Here is a 17,450-nt window from a genome sequence, read left to right on the forward strand (position 1 = left end):
TTCAGGACGGCAAGTTAATTTTGAGGCATACATTGATTTGATTTTCAAAAAAACGGCAAAGGTGTCAATTCTCCTTAAGGAAGCTTAAAATTTTTAAGATTGTTAATTTGTTGTTGATCATGTTTTATCAAGTCTTTTACTGAATCTACCTAAATGTTTACCCCGATTTGTGAATCTGAGGAGTCCGAACAAATTGGGGAGTACGGTCAGACTGTCCGAAAGTAATTGGTGCTGACCTTTCGGCCCTATGCCAACGTCTATCAGTTACGCATTTTGTATAAAACATATTCCAAGAGGACCCTTCACAACCTTTTGTTTAGTAAATTCCAATTACTCCCCTCAGAATGCAAATTAAGACCGAACAGGTTTGGGTTCTCATTTATACCTATGGCTAAAAGCTTGCTTAACAACTTATTATTTTATGTATGTACATGTGTATTGGTTGTTTTGGGGTTTTCTTTATATTGTCTGCTGTTGTAAAACAAATTGCCCCTCGGATAATTCTCTCTAATCTCTTTAACATCTAAGGAACTAATTCATTCAACTATTTTGGGGGGGAAACAGCAACAGGCAGTCCATTTCAGTGGCTGAAACCCATCTGACAGCAGAGTGTAACAGATTGATCAGCTTATCTTCTAAAAGTGAAAAAAACACCTGGAAAACACAAGTGAGAAGTGAATACACACCTGCTTGTTTAGAAAGCCTTTTCGTTCTGCATCTGCTAAATCCCATATCTAGAAGGGGAAAAAGAACATTTTACAGCTAGCTCTACTTTAAGAATCAAAACACTACCAAAATCACAAACCAAAAATAAAATAATATTAATAATATTAATAATAATAAACAGCAGAACTACTGTGCGTTTTTTCCATAATGGCACAAATCTCACTGAGGCATTCAACTGTAACATTTTTCTTAGTAGTAGTCAGCATGGGTGTCAAACATTCCTAGAAGGATAACGATGAGGAACTTTTTCCATGAAGGTTGCAATACCTGCAGTTTTAACTTAATTTCATGTAAAGACAGTCTGCTCAAATCCCATCCTCCAGAACATTATAACCAGTGCACACAGAAAAGCCAGTGGTCCTTTATTGCAGGAAAAGCCTAGAATTAACCAAGTCTTCACAGACAACCAAGCAACCACTGTCTTTTATCTTCACACAAACTGCGACTCCACAACCTCTCCCATGACCAGGCTCATTACTAACTGAATATACGCAAGTGTTGCAAAAATAACAAAGGCAGGCACCCATATCAGTGCAATTTACTTTAACATTCGCTGGGCTCCTAACTAATACTGGCAAGCAGTATTGTATGAATCCAGCACGCATTTCACTTTTCTCAGAGTGAAAGGTGGCAAATGCCTTTTCTGGAGAGCCACAGGTCGAACTGACATCGAAGCTCCTTCTGTATTGTCAAATGTTAAACACCTGGAATGAATTGCCATTTAACCAGCTAGGCTTATGGATCCAGTCTAGAAATTTAAGGGATCGGGTCCTACCTTCCCCAACACCAGGTCAGCCAGGCCTGACCTCTTCAGAAACAGGGCAGCATCTGTGGCTGCCACACGCCCACTGCCAGCTGGGTCTACCTGAGGAAAAAGAGGGGTGCCATGAGGAGAAGGAGCAGCTGTTGGACAGGATCACTCCTGTGTGAGGTGGATCAGAGCCAGTCATGGTAAGATAGGGGTCTTGTGATCTTCCACTGTAGAAAGCTTATTTTAAAGGCACAGTTGTCTTGCTTGTGGCTATGGTGTGGAGTAGAGGTTAGGGAGCCCAGAATGGGGCTTCAAATTCTACACTGCAAGCACATCTCTGTGCAAGGCTTCTTTGTAAACAGGCACTTTCCTGGTCATCACAGTAAATGTCCATTTTTTCTCAACTTACATTCCTGTTGAATAATAAAAACTGCAGTTATTACTGCAGATATAGAAAGAAGCTCTGAATTATGGAGCACTACTATCTTCCCTTCCTTCCTCCCTGGGGGTTAATTCAGGGGTTACCAACTCAGGAGTCAGCAGATGATCTAAAGCTCCATTTCTAGGTCTCAAGTTGTCAATGCCTGAGGAGAAGGTCTAGGGTCTAGTCAAACCATAATGAGATTAATTTAACACTTATCACAGGAGAAGAGCAGTTTATACTGTAAGGCGACAGAGATCTGCTCAACCCTAGGTCACAAAGTTGTAGCAGTGTTCATCAGAGGAAGCACATACTGTAACTTAAGAAGTGCAAAAGCACTCTGGACGAATTCCATTCTCCATGGCTGACCCTGGTGGGGAAAACCAAAGGCCCTGCCCTCTGCTCTCCCAGCACCACCTGCTCAACAGCTGCCCTCTCAGCAGCTTGGCAACATCAGCCCACCAGCCCAGACTGGTCCACATGAAAGTGGGGGTGGCCAGACCAGATGACACAAACTCATTTGTCGCTCCTTCTCGTCCGTACATGCACGTGCTTCTTGATGTATGACATCTGAGGGACAGCATGGAAAGGTGGAGAATCTTTTACATGCTCAATGCAAAAGATCTTCCAAAGCTTTCAGCTACAGGGAAAGAGTGACGGTAATTTAGTTAACTCTCAAAGTTATGATAAAGAAAAAAAAGCGTCCAATTTGCTTTTTCTGCATCTATAAGGTCACTTGCTACATTTGCAATGAATGAATCAATTCAAGAAAATGGGAGCAAAAAGCTTGGGCAACACAGTGGCATAGCGGCCAAGCGCTAGTATTATTCTGTGCTGAAAAGAGAAGAAAATAAACACACCTGAAGAAGGCTCCACAGCCGAAACACTATTTCTTTTTTTTCTTGTTTTCAGCATGGAATAAACCTTTACTTGTTCCTTTGCAGCCTATGTATGCTGACACAGCTACCTACTTGAAGCGCTAGCATTGCTGGCTTGCAGCACTGGGGCCCTGGGTTCAATTCCTGGTATGCTCCTTGGAGTTTGGTTTTCTTCCATAGTCCAAAGACATCCTGGTAGTTTAACTAACTTCTGAGAAAACTGGCCCTGTTGTGTGTGCCTGGTTGTGTTTTTGTATGCATCCCTTCAATGTACCAGAGCAGACGTAGGACACATCCGTAGAGTGCCTTACACCTGTTGCACAGGCAGGCAACATGGTTTCACTCAAGCCTGATTGAACAGGTCTGCCCCAGCCCCAACAGCTAGTCATTAACATGTCTCATCACTATCATTTTTCTGCTCAGTTTCGAAAAATCAATAGGTTCCAGCACACCTGAGACAATGTATTACATAAAGCAGTTAAATGGATGGATGGAAGCAAAAAGTCACATGTATAAAATAACCACTTTGGAGTCCTGTCCGGACTATATTGATTGTGCTCTTTAAATGCATAATCCATATGCTTCTAAACACTGGAACTGCAGAAACAAAGTCAATGAATTAGCAAGCACCTTCATGAGCTTGCACAACCAGGAAAATATTTTAAAAATGAAGAAAAACGTAATTAACAAATGGTACAAGGATTTTCATAATTGGAAAAGTATTTAAGGCAACTGTTGATATCCATTTTTCACACAGCTATTTCACACTTGTGGGCATGTAACTGGTTTAATTAAATTCAATTAGCATTCAACAAGAGGGGGGCACAATGCCTGGTGGAATAAACTCAGATGTTTGTTACTAGAGGTTATCACTAATTCCTTTCTCTCCCTTGATTTCAAGACTTACAGGAAGATGAGAGGAGAGTTATTATTAATTCATAAGAAGGTTCCATGTGCACAGAAGCACTGCATGACTCAAACAAGTGAAGACTCCTCAGCGAAACCTCGGCTGCTCATCTGATATACAGTATGTGAGAATATAAAGGCACCAGTCACAAAAGTGAAAAACCAAAGAAGCACGACGCCAAAAATTGACCCTTACCTGCCGATAATACTTGTCATAGACAGGATTTCCACTTGAAAGCTGTTGAGACAGAAAAAAACATGTTCATCATACAGAAAGGAGTTTGAATTTCAGGCTCAAAGGTTATGGAAAATATATATGAGGTCTGAGTTCGGACCCTGCTCTTCTCTGACTCACTCCCTTTCTCGACCTCTTGGAATAGTGATGTTTAGCATGAAAACCTGTTCTGAACGACCGTGCAGTTCACTCTCTGGCCTATTAGCCAATCTAAGTAAAAGCTATTAATAAATGCCTAATGACCAGTATCACCGATGGAGTCCACCTCAGGTTTTCCTTTTGACTTGATCTAACCTGGAATTACCCGACTTGCTCCCTCGCAGCCAGCCCTGCGCACTGACACAGCTCCCTACAGTACCCTATTTATACTTTGTCTACTTCCAGGTATAATTCAAGATAACTGAATTAAATCTATACACAAATATCTAGCAACCTGAATGGTTCAATCATTTCTAGAAAAAAAAAATCTCCAAGCAAGATAGACCACAACATCCACTGCTCTGACTGCACAAGAGGTAGAGGACAACCGTGCACATTGACAGTATACTGTATATACACCAACAGTGTTTGGGGCTCGTTACAGGGCAAAACAAACAAAAAAAGGGATAAATAAATCAAAATGACATTTTGCAGAAATAAAGATGGAGAAAAAATGTGGAGAAAGGAATAAAAAAAAGAGTGGCACTTTCGATGGGCTAAGCGGTGGCTCTGTGGCTAAGGATCTGCGCCTGTGGCTAGAAGGTTGCCGGTTCAAATCCCACAGTCAGCAGAGGAATCCTACTCCATTGGTTAACCCCAGCTGCTCCAGGGGCGCTGTACAATGGCTGACCCTGTGCTCAGACCCCAAGCTTCTCTCCCTGTCTGTGTGCCTCATGGAGAGCAAGCTGGGGTATGCAAAAAGACAAATTCCTAATGCAAGAAATTGTATATGCCCAATAAAGTGATCTTATCTTACTTTCAAGGGAGTTCCAGAGTTGTGGAGAAAGGTGGCTGAAAGCATGTGCCCCAAGACGCTTGTACCTAGAAGAAAGTACTAGTAAGAGGTGTACCTCAGCAGAGCGTAAGCGTGCTAAGTGTTGTGGGGATCTGGTGTGTAGGGCTTTAAAAGTTAAAAATAATGCACTAAGCAATGGGGAGCCAGTGTCAGAACTGGGCTGATGTGGTCACAGGGCCTTCTGTGGGCTATTGATGTACCATGAGTTAGAGAGCCACCTTACCAAAAGCACAAGCACCTCTCAAACTTCCTACTGCAAGGAAGTCAAGGTAAATGCGCCAAAAAACCAACCGGAAATGCATAGCAAAACCTTCTTTCCTAATGATTACAAGATTGCTTTTTACCCTTTAATCTTTATAGCCAGATGTAAAATTCAGAAATAATCCTGTTAACCAAGGATATTGTGAACTAAAATAGTGTGAAAAAAAACCTCCCCATGAGAAAAAGCTTCACAAGCTGAAGCACTGCAGCACTGCCCTGACATCATCGTGGTCTCAGTTCATTCATGCCTTCCCACCGATCAAAAATAGAGTCACTGGGGGATGAGCGCCACAGATGCTCGACCAGAAACCTTTTAGACTGAAGAGGATTTAGCACTTGGCCATTACTTCCTGTTCAGTGCTTTGTGGTTTGCTAGTCACCCATTCACATCTGCAGCAGCTCATGACAGAGCTGCAGAGTTAAAGGAGCTAAGCCTCCAATATCAACCTCTCTCTCAACGGGGTGGAAATACCAGAAGGGTCAAGTGTGCACTCGCTGCACCTACATGCAGACTTCCTGCCGATGTAAAACACACGGGCAGGCAACATGGTTTCACTCAAGCCTGATTGAACAGGTCTGCCCCAGCCCCACCAGCTTAGTCATTAACATGTCTCGTCACAATCATTTTTCTGTTCAGTTTCGAAAACTCAGAATCATGCAATAGATGAGCCCAGCCAAGTTCAGGTACAATTCAACAAGGGCTTCTTCACAGTGCTGGCTCCACTGATAGGTCCTTATTGTGACTTCTATGGACCAGGAAGTTCCAGGATTAGAAAATGCTTTCCTTATTATCACTTCATGACCTTTCATCTGCCATCGGAACCTAACGCAACTGTCTTCTTTAATTATGCACAGCTGGAGAATTGAGCAGGAACTGGGAACTGAAAAATCAGATTTCCATCCACATTTGCATAGCTGATAAGTATGGGATGAGATGTATTTTTTTTAATCCAGTAGCTGTGTCTATTCAAAAATAGAAAAGCATTTAACTGAGCATTTCTGTGATCCGGCGTAACTGGCGATTTTTTAACCTAGGATATTTAAAGCTATTACACCATTCACATAACTGTCTAAGGGAGATTAATCTCTAAACAGAGCAAGGTAGTGCTCGTTCACCTTTTGTACAAACCACCTTTAGAGCTTTTCCAATAAACTAATACTCTTGATAAGTCTTAAAAAAGGGGATCCCTACTATGGTGCATTGTCTCCTCCTAAAATTAGCATTTCAAGAGGTCTCCCTGATCTTTTTTTTCTCCTCTTACATTTTATTCCTTGTTAACAGAAGCCGGTTTGCCTGGAAATATCAATAATATTCAGAACAATGTTTTGTTTTGGAAACAGATCCAGAATCCACTTCTTACCATACCTGCTGCCTGACCTGTCAACATTCAGATGTTCCCATTTTCAACATTCAACTACAACCCTCTCTCTCTTTCTCTACTGATCTCCTCAGAGTTACTCACTCGAACCTCTCCAGTTCTGGATTATAAACATGTTATATGCATGGTCTGACAGCTGTGAAATGAAAACCAGTTATTTGTTTCCTGTGATCTAATTAATCTTGGCTGCAGCAGAAAAGAGGCTCTCAGTTTCAAAAGAGGCAACAAACCTGGCGAGCAGGTAGGGGTCAGATCACATCACAGGAGGAAGCTACAGTGAACGGCTAAGCTCTCGCACAAGACGGAAATGAGCAATAAAAGAAGCAGTTGCAGCACTCTCTGACAATCCTATCGCTTCCGCTGAAGTGAATCCATCTGTAAAGGATGTGGCCAGCAATCTATTTCCTTTTCAGTTCCTGCTGAATAAACAAGAGGCCCTAGATCTCCAAAATGGAGCCCCACAGGACAAGGAGAGAGGCCGGATACCGTGTTGCATGCTCTTATCTCCCTGCCTGCTGGACTTCCTGGAAGAACGAGCAGCATCTCGAACTGAAATCTTGAGTTCTGGTTGAGCTTAAAAAACAGCTTGAAATCTACAAAACACCTCCACAAATTACAAGAACAAGATGAGTTTCAAGTCTTCATGAAAAACAAAATAACTGTCTTCTTTCAATTACTGGACAGAATTTAAAGATTAATCATTGATGAAAATTACCTTCAGATTTGTTTTACAACACGGGAAGAAAATGAAAATAATTTGCTTTAGCAGAGAACCCTGATGTTTTTCTATTAACAATTAAATCTAGAAATGTTAAAGTCAAAGACAACAAGCCTGACACAAGACCAGGATAAACATATCACAGCATGTTTAATAAAAATGCAGTAATTGGCACAGAGCGTATACTGAAGAATCAGAAATTCAGACAGTACTCTTAGAGGTTTTATATCCATGGTACTGGAATACTCCACCAACCTTGACTTCTGAAGGTCTGATGACCCACAACATTTTAGATTGATACATTTACAAATCAGGAGTTACAAAAATAACAAACACCAGGAAATGGCCAAGCAGATAAACCAATACATAAATAATCATAACCCACAATCCTAACCACCCATAAAACTCCTAGACTGTTATCAAGTATTCAAAATCTTGTCAAAGGCCAAAATAAGCAACCTTCTAAACCAAACAGAACACAATCAGCAGTTAAATCTCTACCTCTGCAAACCTGGATGCCTATCTCCCTATTCTAAATATGCACCCCCTAACCAGGAAAGGCCGTTTTTAACTGAGGGATTCTTTACACAGGAAATCATATTTCCATAAAAACCACAGAATAGCAGGCTCTCTTAGCAAGGCTCAAACACGTAGCTCCTATCTGGTCTTTCCAGGTGATCTGGAACAAGGAGCTCCATTCCTCTCTCTTGCCTTTTCCTTCCTCAGTTGTCTCCCTGTTTTTTCCCCTTTCTCTAGCTGTCCATGAACAGAGCTTAAAAGAGGAAGACTGCTGATTGACATTTAATCATTGACCAACTGAATAGATTGCTGAATCTGGGACCACTACATCTCAGCAAACATTCTCCTTTGATCTGAAGCTGTACATGTTTACACTACCCAGGTGTTCCTCACTTCATAACAACATTCTGAACTTTTTACAACTCGAAATGGTATGGTATTAGCCTAAACCATATCAGTCACAAACAACTTCATTCAAATTAATGTTCTCCGAGACATTAATAGAAACAAAATGAGTCACTCAGCCCTCAGAAATCAGACTGAATTAATTCAGTCCAGGAAAAGGACTATAGTAATCTAACAGCGTCCATGGAGCACTGTCATTTTCATCCCATTATTAATTTAGCACACAACTTCAAGGAGACTTAAAGTGATTACGCTTCATATAAGGGAGTGTTATGATCATATTGAAGTGTACACAAACGTAACAGACAGCCATTTAGGCAGGCTACTTTCAGGCCTAGGAAGCAACTCAAACACAAATTGACTTTTGCTTACTCATGCTAACAACTGCAACAGAAGGTTTTATTAGAAGTGAAAAAACAATCCCAGAACAGATCCACCCTGCTGTGCAAGTGCAGTCTTATTCCAACACAGGAACGTGACCCCCCCCCCAGATTGTTTTCCCAATTTCTCTGAAAAAACACATAGCATTTTTTTTTCTTGACATTTTGGACAACTTCTGCTGCTCCCTCCTCCCTCTTATTCCTTTGGTAACAATTGTGTGCCTGGAACTGCTTATTAGCAGAACACTGAGAGGCTTTGTGTGTTTAACAGTACAGCAGTAAACAGCCATTCTCTGCGCTGGATTGAAGGCGGCATCGCGGCTGCTGTCTCTTTTGGGGCGGGCGTGTGCGCTCCGCGTCTGCACAACAGTGCGCGAAGAACGGGAAAACCACGCCATCGCAGGGCCCCAGCTCGTTAAAACTGCAAAGATCCGTCACATCAAATCTACAATATGATGGCTGCGAGCCGCCAAAAGCAAATACTAATGACTGGCTTCTTGGGTTAACTGTAACACTTTAAAAAAAATAAACAATCACTGACCCGACCAAACCGAAGTCTGGAGATTTTAGAAATGGCAGAACCGAATAATCCTGCTCACATATACTAGTCGCCTGGACATTTTCCTCAGAACGCCCAATTCATTTTTTGTGACATTCTGTTCAGTGCAAGAGTTGTAGTCCTTAAATGAGGCAGAGAACGAATTTGGTTCAGTTCTTGTTTCACAGCACCCTGTTCAATCACCTGAGCTCTACCGTTCCCTGTGCTGATAGCCTCATGAGCTCATACGCCAGTGTCAGCAATGGCTTTGCAAACAGACGCCTCTCTTCCTGCCGACAATTAAATTAAAAGCCGCAAGAAGGGTGAGCAGGCTCAAAAAGGAGACAATCCGATGTCACAGATCACAAAAGCAAGTAAACAGAACCAAATTTTATCCGGTATCCGGTTTTGCTTTTATTTTGGCGATTAAAATACGTGAATATGCTAAATGTCACTGCCACAATTTTAATAAATGGTACACATGCAATTAAATTTAAAGAGAAATAGGAACTACAGGGCAGCACGGTTGGTTCAGTGGTTAGCATTACTGCCTCGCAACACTGGGGCCCTTGGTTCAACTCCAAACCTGTAGTGCTACCTGCATGGAGTTTGTTCTCTCTGTGTTCAAGTGAGTTTACTCCTGCAGTCCAAAAACATACTGGTACAGTAGGTTAACTGGCTTCTGGGAAGACTGGCCCTAGGGTGAATGTATGTGCATGTCTGTGTGTGCCCTGCCATGGACTGGTGTCCTGTCCAGGGTACATCCTAGATGGATAAGAACTGCTGTTTAACCCCACAGGCATACTAACATTTGCCCAAGCTTTCTTAAAGAAGGAAAATAGATTTTTTTTGTTTTTTTTTTCCTTAGTTTAAATCCATAAATGGACAGGAAAAATAGAAATGTATATATATATTGAAATATCAACACTGTTGTAACAATTTTACTGCTGTATAATGAACTCGAGATAGATGACATATTTAGAAATACCAATTCCGCAAAGCAATATCCATATCAAATACAGATACAAATGGTTATGTGTGTGCTGTCCTTAGAAGTCAAGAGGTTAAAATATTAATTCATATTGAGCTGATTCCCGCCGCTGATGTCTGAACCAATAAAAAAAAAACTCATGCAAATCTTTAACTATTCAGAATATAAAAAGGAACATGTATCAAATCCATCTTCCCTTTATGCAGCAATTACCATATTTAAAATGCTCATGCAAAAAAAAGCTTCATTTTGATGCTTTATCTGATATTACCATCCCTTCCATATGCATGTACTTGTTTGTCTCTGCACAGCTCAATGTTCGGAGATTACGACGCCGTTCAGAAAGATGTCTAAAAATAGATGAGCCAGGATCAGACAGTTATGCTTTCCAAGTCTATTCTTTAACTGTAATAGTACCCATTAATATTTTTCCTACATATCAATGGGGAGATCGAAAGGGGTGGCATTAGTCCTAGAACACGTTATACTTGATGTGACTAGCTACATGCAGGAAGGAAAAAAAAAGAGGGTGGAGATAAAAAAAAAAGGAACCCATCTCAGCCTTTTCTGGCTGTGACCTTAATACTCCTTTAGTTTTGCACTGTACATTTCTTAAACAACCATCCAAACTCAACCATTAGTACTTCATCACGGAGGAACCAATGACTGCAGTATAGCAAGATGCGCAGCAACAGCTGAAGCAATCTGCTGTTTCAATGTCCTGATAAAATCCAAGCGACACAAATCCTCAATGCTTTCAAAGGGCTCAGGGTGGTTCTGTAAAATTGAATGTCACTGGGCTCCTGAATGATAATTAATAATAATTATAAGTGCCTACACTTATATAGAGCTTTTCTGGACACTCCACTCAAAGCGCTTTACAGGTAATGGGGACTCCCCTCCACCACCACCAATGTGCAGTATCCACCTGGATGTTGTTTAATGATGACATCGAGCTTCACGAGCCGGACTGCTAGCTCAAGTCTGGGCCATCCCACTAGTGGACTGTGGCCAGGGATACCTCAAGCAGCCTGTGGGTGCATGCAGACAGGGCGGCATGCATCAGTCCTCCATTCAGCACCAACTCTCCCCATGAGGCACTACGGAGCTTGCAGTACGGCCAATTCCGAATGGCTCCGGATGCCAGAGGGAGTGGGAATTGCTACGGAAGAGCTGAACCTCAATTTGGAATTTAAAATCAGATGCGCATATAGAACCTGAGTGGATAGATTTCTTTTTAACAACACCCGACACCTGAAGAAGGCTCCGCAGCCGAAACGTTGCGTTTCTCTTCTTCTCTTTCCAGTACGGAATAAACCTCTACTTGTCATTTTAATCAATGCATTTTAATAACTGCTAAATGTGATCTATAACCACGACGGTCTGTTACTTCTGCAGGGGTCTCTATTCAATCATGTCTAGTACTTCTGCCAAAAACCTGCCCAGAGTGGAATAAGAGGAAATGGGGGGAGGGACACACATCAGTGTTACGCTGTCCTAAGCTCTAAGTTTCTAATCATTCTGAAACAGGCAGCGGGGACAAGCTACAGTCATTGTGCTGCATGATGCCCCCAGTCCCCCAAAGATTTCCTACATATTATCCTACAGCACATTCTGAAACGCCAAACATTTCAAGAGCAACCAACACAGAATAACCAAAGCCCTGCCACAGAATCATACACAAGTTCTACAAAAGCCGGCAGTGCAATCACAGCCATTTATTTCTAGATTACCCCTCCCTCATGTTTGGAGCAAATCATTTTCTTCTGACCGGCCATTAAGACACTCACTGCAAGAGGAGGAGGCGTCCCAGCATCCAGTTGCTTTTCAAACTAAGCAGCTTTTCAATACCTATCAGTGCCCATCAGAATATCTCTTCTAATACGAACCAGATTGAGTTTAATACACAGACGTTGAGCCAATAATACAGGATTAAATAGCTGCACAGATCAAGGAAAATGTAATTGAAAATAATCCCCCTTATTACTAAGCAGAGAGTTTAATCCCTTTCACTCTATTATTGTAGTTAAAATGCCAACCATTAAATACCAGTCCATAATAACATTCAAAGTGACTGAATGCTTTTGGAAAAACATTAGAAAAATGAAAAATGGAGAAAAGAGCACCAAATGGACTGCTATTAACTAAAAGACAATATAAGAATCCTCTAACAAAGTTGAAATTAAAAGAAAACGTAAATGGTATTTACTTTTCAATTTTATATCAGCACTTGGCTTCAACAACTGAAGACTTTAACAACTTGCACACAACCACCTTTGAATTAACTTTTTATTCATTCGTCATATCCAAAACTAAAAGAGGAACATGAAACAACGCTCAGCACAATTTGTCCCGTCTCATGAGCTGAACTCTCTAGGATGTGCAAATGGGGAGCTGTGTCAGCATACCAGCTGCAAAAGGAACACAGCAGAAAGAAAGGAGAAAATGTTTTCGCTGTGGAGCCTTCTTCGGGGATGAGCAGCAAGGACTAGGAAAACGTCAACTTTCCTTCATTCTTTCACATATCTGAAAAACTGAAGAAAACACGCAGCTTTCTTTTCTCCTTTTCAGTGTGAAATGAATCTCTACGTGTTGGTCTATAGTATGTGGCTTTCTAAAATTTCTCAGATACCTGCTGGGCTTAATAACCAAATGAGTTAGAAAAGCCAAATGACCCCCCCATTTGCAACAAATATTTTGTGTTTAAAAATAGTTTACTGAAAGTAACGGGACATTTTCACACAACATATCCAGACGCACCTAAGGAAGAAACGCTGAAAAAGAAAGTGAAGTACTGGAACTGTTAAACGCCTTCTCCATGACTAGCTCTCTTTTATTGTAGTTCTTATTATCCCTGAATAAGGATGTGAGCATGTCATCAAACAGTACGAGCGCTTCTCCCATCTTGCGATTGCCTCACTGTGACCCTTGCAGTTCCCCTCCGATAACGATCTTTGAATACATGCTTAGTTACGATTCCTAAAAACACATCTAGGCTTTAAGCAAATCCTGTCACTAAACACTTCTCTATTGTGCTCCTATCTGAATTATTTCTTCCTGTTATTGTTACCATGATCTCTTTTCTATATTCCAGCTCCAGCCTCAGGTTCGTTTCCCATGCCGACGACAGGCAGTATTAAACCAAAGCTTCAGTGCACCCCCCGATACCAGATTACAGACCCAGTTGGGTGTTTCACTGGAAAGAAACAAGAACCTGCTACAAACCAGCAGCAAGTTTGAAACTGACTGGTGGGTTGGCACTTTAATTTAATCTGACTGGGGCCCAAAGGTATTGCAGCAAAACAAACACCATCTATAAATGCCGACTCATTTTAATGTCAGGAAGTGACCTGGGGAAGTTCACCAGCGTTGCGCATGCCTACGTGAGTAATGCTGGTCAGATGAATCTCTTCAGGTGACAGTTGCTAGGTGGTTCAAAATAGGGCTGACCTGGAGTTACAGCAGTAAGAGCCCTTTACGTGCAAATCGTGTTTGTACAGCAAGCAGTCTTGGATTAAATTAGACACCAACCGTACAGTATTTCACAGCAGATGGCAAGCACCAGTCAAAACGGAGATTGTGACGAATCCCTAGGATTCCCAAGACAGAAGATTTTGCTCTGGATTGTATTAAGCCTGTATTATAACTAAAAAATAACCAAAACCATTCATATACACAGGCTTACACATTATCATGCTGTTTATTCATATTTGCTGAAAACAATCCCTTCATCTTAAGATCTTTGCGTGTTTTAGGGGAGTATTCCAGGCAAAGCCGATTATAACAGAAAACACTGCCAGACCATACGGTAGATGAGAAGTCCTGATCTGGTGCACTTAATGCAACACTGCCATAAAAAAAAAATCAAATGAGAGAAAAGTATTACACTTTGGCTTTTTTCCAGAAGAGACATCCCTACCAAACAAGAGATGGCTCTCTCCTTAAGCCTTGTCCATGTATTCACCCAAGTCATTATCTCCTATTCACTTAATCCGAAACTGTATACCTGCTTGGGCCACTTGGTCCTCTCCCAGGCTAGGCAGAATGAATGCAGGCTTCCTGCTATAATTATGTATTAATTTAAAGGGATCTCAAACTATATTTTACCTCCACTAAAACCCTGCTCTGCACATTCTTCTCAGAATAACATCTGCCATCCAATAACCCATGCCTTGGTGAACCCAAACTAAAATGTCTTGCTGCTGCAACTCCTGTTTTGTTGTGATACTATATTGGCTGATCCCCCCCATCCTATCTGCAGTTGAATTGTTCCAATAATTACAGTACAGCAAGACCCATTTTCAATAGTGCATGATTCCGCTCTCATCTGAATTTGCAGGGAACTGCCAAAACCAATAGGGGAAATTAGCAGACAGATAACATTGGCAGACGATGACATGAAATATGTATGAAAAGCCAAATGGCCTGGTAAAAGCTTTTTCTGGGCAGTGCAAAAATAAATGAGCTCAGATTCAAACATAAACTTTAATGGAAAGAGACTGCACACTACGTAATCCAAAGCAATCTAGGTAGATCCACTGCACAATCAGAAACAAAAAGGAAACAGAAAGGTTGTGTGATATAACTTAACCTACCCACTTTATTCTGTGACGAACAAATGAAGCAATATTCTAAACATAAATTACTACCAATAACTTCACAACAATGTCCGATAAGACCTGACCTGTCACTCACTTCACATTTTCAAATTATCATCAAAAAGAAATGCACCAGCATTAAAATCCCCTACGTACGGCAACACCTTTCTGCGATAACTGAGTTAGGCCATGCTGAAAAGAGAAGAAAGTAAACAACGTTTCGGCCATGGAGCCTTCTTCAGGTGTGAAGGCTCCACAGCCCAAACATTGTGTTTCCTTTCTTCTCTTTTCAGCATTAAAATAAACTTCTAACTTGTTCCTTTGCAGCCTACGCACGCTAACGCAGTTACCTACTTGAACTATAACAGAGTTAGTTATACCTGTCTCTTTATTAAAGGCGATTTTAGTACAGAGCAGGGGATGTTCTTCTGTTCGTACTCCTATAATTAGCTGTCACCCACATTAGGTTACAGCGAAGTCAGGATGTTAACGTGACCTTGGTACTTCCCTTCCTTCAAGCACTTCAACTCTGACCTTGCTGTTGATGCCAGAAGCAAGAACACTTCCCTCAAACGATCAGCCAGTTTCAAGCGGCAGTCTGATGACTGTCCAGAGTGAAACAGACAGGACACTCTATAGGGCTCATCAAGTGGGCACCTCCTTTCACCAGTCCCTTCACACCCTCTGGGAAGGCGACTTATAGCACCAACCTCTCATCTTCACTGAATCTCTCTGACCCGTCTGGCCTCCAGGATTCTGACAACCGTCAGGTGAGCACAATGAACCCCCAACCTCAAAACGCTAAAATACTGGGGCTGGGCACATGTAAAGGATTAACTTGTAGAGAAGAAATTAATACAACTTCATTTTTAATGCATCAGCCAAAATGCTAATTTGTAATTGCCTTACAACTAGGCTAATACACAGGACGGCCTATGCTTGCATACACACTTCACCAAGGGAAGTTTTAAGAATAATCTAAGATCACTCATCAGTCACTCCCAGATCTCCCAGTACCTGCTGGCCCGACTGCCATTGTAATGACAAGTTCTTCTTTGGCAACACTATGCAGGAAGAGCCAATCGAAGTCTGTGTTTAGTCTGGGCCCTAAATAACTGAATCCAAGTAGCTCTAATAACTACAGCTGTCTTAAAGCTAGTTTTGCAGACGCAAAAATAACCTTTCCTTTCTGTGCTTCCTATAGAAAACAGCATGAGCTCTATGGAGCATTCCAGCTAAAAGGTGTGTTCTCGTAGACCGAAATACAACTTAAAATATTTCGGGACTATACCCATGCAGAATGTGTTGTTTCAACTTTAAAATATAAAACAGATTTTGCGCTCGTCTAGCTGCATAGATTTCATTTCGTTTTAAAACTTTAAATTGCAGCGCTGCGAGACAACCCTACACTAACTTTGCAAAACGTTTACAAGCGTAACAAGTATTTAGAAAAACAAACATGCTCATTCTTTACTGTAATTTAATCATTACTGACGTAAAAGGCGCTGTCAAAATCACGCATCGAGATGCTCCGATTGGAAGTGTAAAAGACGGATATACCGCAGTATCGTATTAACAGAGAAACTGCCTATGACACCCAGGCCGGCAGGAGAATAAAAACGCTCACGGATGAAGGCGTTGGTTAACACTGGATTGTCAATCGAGCAGCTAAGTCTGATGAACAGTGTTTAAAATTCGCGAGATAACAGCAGAAGCATAAGAGGCAGCTCAAGATAAGAGGACAGAGAATATGAGCAACGAAACAGTTATGACAACAGACTACACTACAGCAGATCGCTACAGAAAGACATGATATAGTGCTTAGGGTAACTCAACTAGGCACGTTACAACGAATGCCTGTACTTCCATAATTTATAAACGTGCTTTGCATTTACTTTCTCGAAAGACAGCGGAAAGACAACTACAATTAACAGTCAGTAAATGACTCACTATAAACGTCGAAAGTCTTATTTGCTTCGCAAACGGACGGGCAAAATCCAGTTATTATTTTCCAGCACGTAATACATGTGTGTTCAATTTCTTCCCAAACTCAAACTTTCGATGTACTGTACACTACTGCAGCTGGTAATCCATTTTATCTCGCCACCCGACAGATATCTTGACACTACAAAACTAAGCAGCAAAACACGTTGGAAACAAAGCGATCAACATCGCGTCTTGGGAATAACGTGTTTAGTTGATGTAACAGAGTACTAGTTTAAAATATTTAAAAAACAAAAGCCCCACCCCCAAATTGACACAAACTACGCCCTTACGCAGTCCCCAAAGAGATTAAAAACAGAAACTTTTTCCCCAATTCACAAACTTCTAGAAAATCACACAAACATGTGTGTAGCCTCCTTTTCACAGCCCTGCTGTAACTTCCTCATCGCCCCACACAGTCCAACATCTAAAACATGCAGCTGAAGGAATGTTAATCGCGGTAATTCTGTTGAAAAGGCAGAGTTACCTGAGTCAGAGAGAGACTGGCAGCCATAATGTTTCTCTTCCCATTAGCCCATCCTGCGTTGCACTGGGCAATATAGGGGAGGCGAGGAAACCAGGAACAGGAGCCCCGATCGAACTGGATGCGGCTGTCTGCAAAACGTGGCACTGGCGTGACAAACCAGCTCGGTTCCGCAGGAGTTTTGCAAACTACTGTATTTTAACTTTGTTAAAGGCGGTGATTCGGGTTGGCAGCACACTATCTAGTTTTGTGTCCGTATGCAGATCGAGCAGCACTGTATTAG

At 41.5% G+C, this 17,450-nt stretch overlaps 1 protein-coding gene across 3 annotated transcripts in view; it reads right to left on the reverse strand.

The window, feature by feature from the left end:
• The window catches only part of eps15 (epidermal growth factor receptor pathway substrate 15), a 68,989-nt gene extending 51,749 nt beyond the window's left edge, over nucleotides 1–17,240 (reverse strand). For 2 of the 3 annotated variants that reach the window (XM_088926923.1, XM_088926922.1), the window contains exons 1-4: nucleotides 17,171–17,240; nucleotides 3,879–3,920; nucleotides 1,502–1,591; nucleotides 687–734 (exon numbers count right to left, since the gene is read on the reverse strand). In XM_088926923.1, the coding sequence (XP_088783049.1) occupies nucleotides 687–734; nucleotides 1,502–1,591; nucleotides 3,879–3,920; nucleotides 17,171–17,197 (207 nt within the window). In that variant the 5' untranslated portion in view covers nucleotides 17,198–17,240. Of the gene's footprint in view, nucleotides 1–686; nucleotides 735–1,501; nucleotides 1,592–3,878; nucleotides 3,921–4,211; nucleotides 4,228–17,170 lie in introns of those variants that run through there. The other variant, XM_088926924.1, reaches the window with a different exon arrangement.
• Between the last annotated feature and the right edge of the window lie 210 nt (nucleotides 17,241–17,450).

Source organism: Atractosteus spatula, chromosome 11, assembly GCF_055471065.1.
Source record: "Atractosteus spatula isolate fAtrSpa1 chromosome 11, fAtrSpa1.hap1, whole genome shotgun sequence".
Lineage (NCBI taxonomy): Eukaryota > Metazoa > Chordata > Actinopteri > Semionotiformes > Lepisosteidae > Atractosteus > Atractosteus spatula.